General features: G+C 44.3%; 1 protein-coding gene across 1 annotated transcript; it reads right to left on the reverse strand.

Moving 5' to 3' along the window:
- Window positions 1-497: 497 nt before the first annotated feature.
- Window positions 498-7024, reverse strand: LOC142012172 (alveolar macrophage chemotactic factor-like). Its single transcript, XM_074992024.1, has 4 exons — window positions 6933-7024; window positions 5630-5762; window positions 3321-3404; window positions 498-1168 (listed from the first exon to the last, which is right to left on the reverse strand). The coding sequence occupies exons 1-4, from the start codon at window positions 6994-6996 to the stop codon at window positions 1135-1137; spliced, it is 315 nt and encodes a 104-aa protein (XP_074848125.1). The 5' UTR covers window positions 6997-7024; the 3' UTR covers window positions 498-1134.
- Between the last annotated feature and the right edge of the window lie 4235 nt (window positions 7025-11259).

An 11259-nucleotide genomic window follows, 5' to 3' on the forward strand; every position in this document is an offset into this window, starting at 1 on the left:
AACATAACTTTCTAAATGGCACAAGTAATTGTGTGTGTGCTGTTATTAAAATAGGGTGGCCAAAAAGTACAGTTTGACGTGATTTCTTAAGGACTGGCTCTTGAAGGATTGATTTTGTGACTGAATTTGGAAAAAATGGCTCATCTCACAATTTTGGTTGGAGACACCTGTCATAGGCACTTCTGTTACACGTGAAGTGATTGCTTTTATTCATGAGGAAGCACCACAAAGTAAAGGGATACTCCTATATAATGAATACCTGAAAATCTAATCCAACTTTGCCACCAACTTCTTTGAAACCTTGGGTAAGTTACAATGTGTGCCTCAGTTTCCCCATCTGTGAGACACAGATTTCCTTGCATGACAGAAATTATCCAGTGGTAGCAAAATGCTTTGTTATAACTGTGCAGAGTATTGTGCTATTGAAGGAAAGCGCAGGTGATTTTGTCAAAATTCTAGAGAGTTGTCAGAACTAGATGAAAAGGACACAATTATTGTAAAATGTGAGCTTTAATTGAATTGTGCTTGCTTCGTAGCACACACATAAAGAGTACATTATAAAAGTTATAAAACTACAATCTGTTCCATGAATACTTTGCACTGAAAGTGCTTCACATTTTTTCCAGTGATGGTGGAAAGAGTCCTTTAAGATACACTGTTGTATAAAGTTTACTAGCAAGCAAATAACAAGCTAGGGGATTTCTATTTGGGAAGTTATGAATATGTAACATTGGAAAAAGACACTGAGGAATCAAATGCAGGAGTATTATACAATGGTTCACTCAACAAATTCTCCTCAGAGCAGATGCCATAACACATAGTAAACATTGATCCATTTCGTTCAAGAAACCTACATACTATTGTAGTTGGTTTCATTCAGTCTCTCTCTTCCTTGGTACATGAAACCGCACAGTGAAGCGCTGAACAAGAAATCTGACTAATGTAAAAATAACTCCAACTCTTCTAAAACATGTGAACAGGGAACAGTAACTAACAAAAGTTGCTGCTTGCTTAGAAAGAATAAATCTGTGGGCCAGGTAAGAAAGATAAGAGGAAGGAAAAGCAAAAAGCAAAATTAGGAAACAATCAGGTGTGTGCCCTTCATCCTTTTTTCTCCAAAAGTTGTATAAGCATCTATTCAATTTGTGGGAGAGCTCTTTGTTCCTTTCTGTAAGGGAGAAAATAAAAAAGTAAATGCAGAGAAAGCAGGTTTATTATTACAGCTATACTACTGGACCTTGTGGGGCAAATATCACTTAATCTCTTAGTTTTGTTTGATTGTCTCAAACCTTATTTAGGATCTGCTTCATTATGTGAGCAAACAAACCAAGCAATTGTGAGAATTATGAGGCACACAGAACTTTTCCATAAGCACGAAACAGGCCTGAAGTTTTAAAAAGATGATTGTACAATGGGATAAGAAAAAAAGGGTGACATCTCTTACATGATAATAGACACAAAACATGTATAACTTTCCTGACTTGATTTTGTTCAGGTTTAACACTAACAATCAACTTTGTCCTAAAATGGCCTCATTGATTATAAAACATTGGCTCAGCAGGTTTTGGGTGACAATTTTAATTCTTAAATGTGGCAGCTGATGTTACTGGTGTAACACTTTGTATTTTAATGCTCAAGAGTCAGGAATTGAGAGTTATTCTCATAGTCTGCCTCATCTTGACCACATTGTGCATCTTCTAGATTTCATGTTGCACAAATCTCATAACATTATAAACCCAAAAATAAATGCTCAAAAACCAACAAGGGAAATACCCCTGGTAAACATAAGATCATTAATGGTGGTGTTTTCAGCAGACTTCAGCACTGGCTTTAATCTGCTCCCACTAGAAAAAAAATTCGTAACTCACTCAATTTTCAAAAGGAAAAGGTCACAGCTCTTAGCTTTAAATCCTTGCTCATTGTAAAGCCAATCAAGTACAGGTGGTACCTCCTTGGTCCAGCACCCTTGGGACCTGATTGGTCCTGAACAAGGGAATCTGCTGGAGCAAGAGAAGTTAATGCTGGCCCCCCTGTTGCTGCCGGCTGTAGGTCTCCAGCTCTGACCGAATGGGGGCTGGGGACTGAGGAGGGAGAGGATTTCTGGAGGAAGAGGCAAGGAGGCTGTGGAGCTCTGTAGCCAGGGGCCAGAAGCACAGTCCCACAGGAGCAGATCGAGCCCTGTGGCCATTGAGCTGTTCTCCTGGCCCTCAGCCACCAGACTCTGCAGCCAGCCTGCCTCTTCCCCCAGCGTGCACCTGTCCCTGCCTCTCCCCTGCCTCCCTGAGCTCAAGAGCCCCAGATGAGCCATTTGCAGAGCTACGCCAGCTCTGGGAAGGCAGGGGAGGAGCGCCAAGCACAGGACCTGTTCTTCCCCATGAGTGATGAAGCCTGGGAGCGCCCATGGGGATGCCGGACCACAGATGGTGCTGGAGCACTGAAGTTCGGACTACAGCAGTCCAGCCTGTAGTGGTTTGTGGCTTACAAGCTGTTGTCCCCCATGTTACAGTTCAAATATATTCTTCTAATAATGAAAAAAATGAGCCTAGTCCTCAGTGCAGGCAGAGGATCTTACAGTTCGAGCACTCAGCAGGGACCTGAGATCAGGGCTCACATTCTGGTTCTGCTCCATACTTGCCTACGTCATTGGACAAAGGTCACACCATAAAAGAGGGGCCTTTCCCGAAGGAGTGTTTGAATCTGTTTATAGCTTCAAACCTAGTGTGCTCTACCCTTCCAGGGAGGTCGTAAAGTCAATGTAATATCCACGAGCACTCATGACCTACCAGGAAAGTATGTGGCGATACCCAGGGAGAAGAGCCAAGCAGAAAGCTTGGTTTGTGGCATTCAAGTGGTTGAGCAAAGAAGTTTGTTGAAGTTTAAGTGGAGACACTATTTTTCATGTTTTATGAATTAGAAATGGCCAGCTGAATCTTGCTCAAAGGTTCCAGGATAATTTCTTCCCTGGCTGAGACCAAACAGTAGTTTGCAAATGCAGGGGCATATTTTCCCCAGAGAAGTAAGAAAATGGTGACATGGAAGATTAAAATAAAAAATTAAAATATTACTACAACTGCAGCTCGTGCGCTCAAACCGCTGTCTAACAAAGCATTAATTTCAATGAGGCAGCTTCATACAGTTAGGGTTCAGGATCAGGTCTTTACAATCTGAACTGGTTGCACTGGGGTGGGGGAAGGTATGCAAATTTTAATTGCCCAAGGGGTTCTCACTCATGCACATTGCACCATTGGTATCAGATTACTCATGTGTAAAGATTGCAGGACTGAGTTCTATTTGAGGCAAATGATTTAAACAGAACTTACTGGTTCTGTAGGTTAGCCAGTACTCTCTTAATCCAGGGGCTTCTGGGATTCACACACACACTCTTCCCTGTTTTCAGTTTCAGTCTGAAAAACAAGCAGTTTAAGCTTTCATTGCATACAGTGATATTTAGTTCTTAACAAAAATCTACCCACCTGAGATAGTTCACTGGTTTGCACACTGGCCTGTTAAACCAATCCTTCAGGGGGCCATTTTAAAAAAGTGGGGGATGGAGCTTGGTTATGCCAAGAGGGCAAGGGGACTGGACTTGATGACCTTGTGAGGTCCCTTCCAGATCTATGTGATGTGTATCCCTCCAGTGGGTAACTTATGGCGCATGCTTCACACTTCTACTGAAGATGGAAAGGAGTGGGCAGATAGAAGTAATTCTGCCTGATGTTCGAGGAAGCATAGACACTGTCATTTGTTCAAAGAAACACAACATTTCAGGTGTAACTTCACCCCCACGTGAACAGTCTGCTCCTCTTGCAAAGCCCTGACTGCAAAGTCAATATGACAACTTGCAGTTACACATGGATCAACTCGCACAGGCCTCGGTGAGGCCTAAAAGTAGAGGTTTTTCAACATAACCCATAACTGAGCACTGGGCAATCAAAAACATTTGTGTGATTGAAGAAGGGAGGGCTGGACTGGTGCAAGTTCTACCACATAAATTTTTACAACTAAATCAAAACCCATTCCTTTGACATAACTAGCTATCAGCACATTTTAAAGGTTTTGGATGTTTTGGTCACATTGGAGTAGCACACACAAAGCTGTAGGTTTTTCCTCTAGAAAACAGAAGGGACCAAACTGATGTACTTTCTGTATTCCTCAGTTTCAGACATCGTCTCAGATAAAATGGCACCTGTTCTTAGTCTTACATAACTAACACCTGCTCCCCAACCTTTTCAGAAACTCAGTGCTGACCACTCATTTCCCTCTCCGTTCTAAAGTTTATCCATAGCTTTGTGGTCCCAGAGTTGAGCTAGAAATCTGGTGAACTCAAACTTTACAGGAAGATTGCCAGTATTTCCTGGCTCCATGCAGGTTTGACAACACCACAAGAGCAAATTCATGCAGTATTTTGTTTTTTTCTCTTCTAGTCTCAACCAAAAAAAATAGTAAATGGAGAAACAAATCGAATTAAAACCAACAAAATTTAAAACTTTCAGCACTTAACAAGTGTTCTGAATCTGTCTTTACTACCATGGAAGTAGTTTAGACAGTTCGTCTGTAGCTAAGCCATGATTTTTATACTTCCATTTCCCCTAAGTGGCAAGTCAAACCTATACCTTTGGGCACTAAAACCTAAATGCAAAAAAGACCATTTATATAGCTAAATAGTTGTATGGAAGTTGAAATATAAAGGTCTATACTTAAGTTCTGAAGAGGACACCGGTTACACTTACAATGAGTGGCTTGGTTTTATCAAGGGAGTGGTTTGGTGCAGAGTATAACTAAGCACTCCGTATGCCTGGCTTTTCTGTTTTTGTTCTCTGTGTGGTACGATTCCAGCAGCAATGGACAATGAAGTAGTTAACAAGTAGCTCACCACCCTGAGAGAACCTTAAACTATAATTTTGCAACAGGTAACTTGTTTAATCTTTTCAAAGCTGACCACTCAGGAAAGAATAATCCCATGGCATAAAAAAACTTTCCTCAAGGCATGTACTGAGGCCGGACAGTGGCAGGTTGGAAAACTAAATGCATAAAGTTGGGAATCCTTGAACTTCCACTGGCCTAAAGCTTCTACTGAGGCTAATGGAATCATCCATCCTAAAGACACAATTCCATGTATCTAAAAAAATTCTACCACTTACACAGAGATTCCAGGTTCCTCAACAAAAGCTGAAAAGTATCACAGGGCCTGATTCTCAACATAGCCTTAACTGGTTGAAATTTAATATGGCCTGTGTTAAAGAGGTCAGACTAACTGATCTCCTTCTGGTGCCTTCTTGCCTTAAAGTAGAAATTCTCACTTGCACTACTGACTTTTGCACTAGTAAAGCACCGAACCAGATATTTTAGAGTAAAAGCAATTCTGAATTACTGCTCAGTTGTTTTTTGATGAGCTGGACCACCAACTCTTTCTCAGAGCCCAAAAGTGAGCACCAGGAGAGACTGAAGTTCTTGTGCCAGGTTTCAGTCTTCTGAAGGAACAAAGATGAGAGTGTGGTGCAGCTACTGAGGCATGTTATTGGTGAGATGACAGGGGATACCAGTTCACAAAAAGAGCCAAGGTGAAGCTCTTTCTGTCACTGATGAGTATGGTGTATGATACGCATCAATAGCAGTCTAGGGTACTTACATAATTTCTGTGGTTCGGCAAGTCCCTCCAAGAGGAATGATCTCAATGCTTTCATATTTCTTTGGATGGATAAAGTCTGAAGTCAGCTTTGTACATCTGCAGTTCTTATATGAACTATTGGCTTCTAGGATAGCTGTGGAGCAAAAAAATCATTTGATTAGGTATAACTCAGGGATATGAGCAGACTGAGTATCTTACACACAGGGATACAGAGAAACCCTTGCTTTCTGGTACAGTATTAATGGAGGTTCAACCCCAATGAATGGAAATCATCATTACACCTGGTATTTCTAAAGCCCCCTTCCATTAGAGGATCTCCATGCACTGAACTGATTAGGTGGTATACCATTAGGTGGTATTTTACACATTGGGATCTGAGGCATGGAGGATCAGTTTCTGATCACTTCCTCCACAAACAGCTTCATTAAAACTAATGAGGTAACTGGAGGAGCAAGGGTTGGATTTTTAACAGTATTGATTTGAATGGGAGCTTGGGGCTTCTGAAATTTCCACAAGGTGCCTTTCTACAACTTCATGTGCATCTTATTACAATAGTGCATGGTTTCCCCTGGGGTGGGGGGAGAAATTCTCGAGGGGGGGGAGGTGCAAGGCAACCCATCCCCCCATCCCTCCAGTCATTCCCCACACCCGAATCAAAAGCCAGCCCTTGCTTCTGGCTCTCAGCCCCTGCCATTTCATGTGGGCAATCCAGCACAGACCCCGTAAAAAGCAGGCAGCCAGTGAAGGCCCACATGGAGCTAGCTGCTTCCTGCAAAGGTGAGTGAATGTGGGTTGCTGGGGGGGAGAGGAGGATGGGGTTAGATGAGGGGCTGGCAGTGCCTGGGATTGGGGGAGGGGAGGGGCTCAAGGCAGGCGGCTGGGGTGGCTGGCCCACAGTAAAAAAGAGGTGTGGGGGGGCCTGAGGGTTTCTGAAAAATCAAAGCGTGGCGTGATGATGAAAAGTTTGGGAACCACTGCAATAATGCCTAGAGGGCTCACCAGAGATCAGGTTCCTATTGCACTAGGTGCTGTACATGCATATAAGAGACAGTCTGTACCCTCCTCTCGCCTACATGGAGTGTGAGTTTTCTGAGGCATAGAGAGCTGAAGTCCCCTGCCCAAGATAACCCAAGAGATATCAGAGCAGGGGACAAGACCCAGGTCTCCAGACTCCTAGAGCAGTGCCCTGTCTGCTGGCCCACACACACTGCAAATCCAATGAGAGAAAAAACATTTTACTCTTTCCTTTACACCCCTGTGGAGAGTGAGCATAACCCCTCCTGTCTCACCACCAAGTACTTACCAGCATAAGCAGAATGACAGATCCCCAGCAGACAGATCAACAGAATGGCAGAAGAGGGTCTCATTCTGGCTAGAGTTGTCAGCTGAAGTCCTGCAGCAAGTTCAACCACAGCGTTTGTCTGACTCATCTGGTGGAGAAGAGGCTCCTATTTATTTGGGAGGTTCACACTGTGGCAAGCTCAGCAGGATTTTATTTTTAGAAACCAAAGCCGAGAAATGGCATCATCACACTTCACGGGCTGCTACCCAGAGGTTCCCCTGAGAATAGCTGCAGAATTTGCAATATTGCTGACACAATCAGCAGAAGGAATTAATAAGTATTTTGCTGATTTTAGAACCAGCTAAGCGGTAGAGGAAAATATTACTTTATAGATGAAAGCCAAGACTTTCCTCACACAAGATAATGTTTACACCAAACCATGGAATCACAGAACTCTAGAACTGAGAGGGACCTCAAGAAGTCATCAAGTCCAGTTCCCTGCCCTCATGACAGGACCAAGCACCATCTGTATCATCCCTGGTAGATATTTATCTAACCTGTTCTTAAATATCTCCAATAATGGAGATTCTACAACTAGCCCCTAGGCAATTTATTCGAATAATTAACCAGCCTGACAGTTAGAACATTTTTCCTCATGTCCAATTTAAACCTTCCTTATGGTAATTTAAGCCCATTGCTTCTTGTCCTATCACCAGAGGCTAAGGAGAATAATTTTACTCCCTCCTGCTTGTAACACCCTTTTAGGTACCAGAAAGCTGCTATCATGTCTCCTCTCAGGCTTCTATTTTCCAAACTAAACAAACCCAATTCTTTTAATCTTCTCTCACAGGTCATATTTTCTAGCCCTTTAATTATTTTTGTTTTTCTTTGGACCCTTTTCAGTTTCTCCACATCTCTTCCTAAAATGTGAAGCCCAGAACCGGACATGCTATTCCAGGTGAGGCCTAATCAGTGCAGAGTTGAGCAGAAGAATTACTTATTGTGTCTTGCTCACAACAATCTTGTTAATAATATTAAAATGTGTAATATAAAATCTTTATTGGCTTTATGTGATAATGCCTCCATATTTTAAAAGCCTACAATATATCTCTTGTGTACTTTTGTGCATTGTATACTACCAAGCGTGCTAGTACCAGATATCACCTGTCCTGAAGTGTCTCCAGTCAGACACACATTTACAAAGAGCATTAGGTAAAATCACGAAGCACACATTCAATGGATTAAAAACTAGCTAGCAGCCCTCGCCCCACATTAAAGGGGAATCATCACTGAATGGCAGTGTTTCTAGCAGGACTCTGCAGAGTTGGGCCTGATGGGGTTCAACATACAACAAATAAATATAAAGCCACTGCTGATAAAATTTATGGAGGACCAATTGTTGGCATGGTACGTAATGAGGGAGTCAGAGAATGATCTGGCTTGCTTTGTGAGTTGGGCCTATTCAAACAAAGCGCTTCTTATTATAGCCAAACACAAAAGTTATGCTTCGAGGAACAATAAAGGCAAGACATGCCTACAGAATGGAGGCTGTACAATGGAATATGTTGACTCCAAAAAGTGTCAGGGGGTCAAAGTGTACAAGCAACTTGACCTGAGCTGTACTATGGAATGAAGGGCTGATGTGATCCAGGGACTCGAAATCAGGGGACTGGCCACTGGGAAGATGGTTTCACCTCTGTACATGGTACTGGTGACAGGCATTGGAATGATGGAGCCAGATCTGGGCCCACATTTTAGAAAGAGGTTGAAAAATTGAAGGGTACAGACACAAGCCACAAAAATAAATGGAGGATTGGAGAAAACACCCTGAAAGGAGTTTTAAAGACCTCAAACTCTTTACCTGATACATTGGTCAAAGTGACTTGGTAAGTATCAGCCTGAGGATTAAATACTGGCATCTCCGGGGCATGAGAATCTCACAAAGGCCTTGTCTAAACTTACCAACACCGCTGACCAACTCCAGTTATGCTATTTGTGTAGCTGAAGTGTCTTGCGTGAGGTAAAGTCTCCCGTCAATGCTGGCTCCTCTTCTCGTTTTGGTGGCGTACTGGCAGATGGGCGTGAGCTTGGAGACTGATTTATCGCACCTGCTGCAGACCTGATAAATTGACAGCCAGCGCATGGATCTTTTCAGCATCAATTCACTGCATAGCGTGGACAATGCCAGAGAAATGCAAATATTGCCAGTAGCTGGGAGCCCAAATGAGAAATAATGCAAAACCAGGTAATGGTGAGGACAATGAACCATTGGTACATATTGCCAAGGGATCCGGAGGGTTCTGCATCTCCTGATATCTTCAAGATCCAGCTGGAAGGACTGCTTGAGCCAGATAAATTACTGGCTGCGTGAGGGGATAATGGCTTATGGTGTTTAGAAGGTCAGACTAGATCAAATGGTTCCATTCTATGAAATAACATCAGGAATCTGACTAGCATTAATAATCACATAGGCTATGGCTACACTAGGGCTGGGTCTACACTCTCCCAGCAGCTCCATGCTAATAAGCAGCCTGGCAATTGCAAATATTTTCAGGCATAAGGGGCTGGCAACAGAGGGGCTTTTTGCTGACAGGGGCACATCCACAAGGCCTCTTTACTGTCAGCACCTGCCTCTGCCAAGGCTGCTCTTTAGCATGGAGCTGCCAGGAGAGCGGCTCTGTGTAGACCCAGCCTAGAAGCATTTGTTGTCAGAAGTTACCATAGACAGAGAAATCTCAGTAGAACCTCCGCTGTCGACACATTGCTGCTACATACAACTTGCTCTGTCAACAGAGAAAACTGCCAGGCTGCACTGCCCTCTGGTGACAGAAAGGAGAACAATCGCTCTGCAAACAGGGCTGTCTGGCAAGCGGAAGCCCTCTCTGTCGACAGACGTGGCTGAATTGCACATCTGCCTACAGAGTGTTATGCCTTAAATTTTTGAGTCGCGGCTGATGCAGAGTTCTCTCAAGACTGTTGACAGAACGCTTTAGCGCTGGCCATTTCTACACAGGCCACTTTCTCTGAAAGTGGCATGGTAATACACGGCCTGAAATATGCTAATGAGGCACGGATGCAAATTCCCCACACCTCATTAGCATATGGTTGCGTGATTTGAAGTCCAGAAGACCATTCTTCCGGACTCCAAAAAGCCATTTTAGAAGCGCAGCCCCCAGGTGTCTTCCAGAAGGAAGTCCTTCTTCCGGAGGCCCCTTCTTCCCAAAAATTTTCAGGAAGAAGGGGCGTCCGGAAGAAGGACTTCCTTCTGGAAACTCCCCCGGTGCCGCGCTTCTATACGGCGTTTTGGAGTCCAGAAGAACGGTCTTCCGGACTCCAAATCACGTGACCGTATGCTAATGAGGCACGGGGAATTTGCACCCGTGCCTCATTAGCATATTTCAGGCCATGTATTACCATGCCACTTTCAGAGAAAGTGGCCTGTGTAGAAACGGCTGCTGGGTCTACCCTTGCATTCCTCTTTCAAAAGAGGTATGCAAATGAGGTAAATCAAAAATGCAAATGAGGTGCAGATTTGAACAACTGGCACCTCATTTGCATATTCTTATTTCAAAATAGCTTCTTTTGAAAGAGGAAAACCACTGTAGACACTGCTCTTCCGAAAGTAAACCCCATCTTCCAAAGAACCCTTCCCATAAAAAAAAACAAACAAACAAAAGCCGTGATCGTCTGGTCTGGCAACATCTGTGGTCCAGCAGGAACACCGCTGTTCCTGGACCAGAGACCCTCAGACTGGAACCTGTAGCAGCAGGGCCACAGCCAGGGTTGAAGCCCAGAGCAGTGTCAGTGAGGGCTGTGGCCAGGCTGGAGCTCACAGTGTGGCCCAGGGCTAGAGGCAGCTGGGCTGGAGCCTCAGTGGTGGCCAGGCTGGAGCAGCAGCATTGGAGGTGTGGGTGCGGCAGAGTCCCACAGGCAGCTGCAGGAGGCAGCCTCGAGGCAGCAGGGCCAGAATCAGGGCAGAGGCAGGCTGGGCCCCAGTGGCAGGGAACCTCCCCTGGTCTGGCAAATCCCCTTGTTTGGAGCCAGACAGGTCCGGAGGGTGCTGGACATGGGAGGTGCAACCTGGAGTATTTGTGAGGTCACATTGGCCATTTTTACCAATTTTACCAAAAAAGGAAAATTCCAAAATTAAAAAAAGTTAGGCCAATCGTACTCCTTCCCCTGTTATCGGTGTTGGTGTTAGGGCAGTGGGGGTTTACTGGGGTGAGGAGAGGTGCTTCGGGCCTTTGGACGGCTGCCTCTGTGCTCAGGCCGGCTTACTGGCATGGCGAACCAAGGCTTGGTCCTACAGGGCCCCTGCCAAGCCCCAACCGGCTCATGTCAGCCAAAG

The sequence above is a fragment of the Carettochelys insculpta genome, chromosome 4 (assembly GCF_033958435.1).
Source record: "Carettochelys insculpta isolate YL-2023 chromosome 4, ASM3395843v1, whole genome shotgun sequence".
Taxonomy (NCBI): Eukaryota; Metazoa; Chordata; order Testudines; family Carettochelyidae; genus Carettochelys; species Carettochelys insculpta.

Excerpts from the sequence above, each read along its gene's own strand:
- LOC142012172 (XM_074992024.1), bottom strand. The coding sequence starts at position 6,996 with ATGAGACCCTCTTCTGCCATTCTGTTGATCTGTCTGCTGGGGATCTGT. Across the intron at positions 5,763-6,932 it reads CTGTCATTCTGCTTATGCTG|CTATCCTAGAAGCCAATAGT; the intron begins GTAAGTACTTGG and ends TTTGCTCCACAG. Across the intron at positions 1,169-3,320 it reads CTGGCTAACCTACAGAACCA|AAAGGAACAAAGAGCTCTCC; the intron begins GTAAGTTCTGTT and ends TCTCCCTTACAG.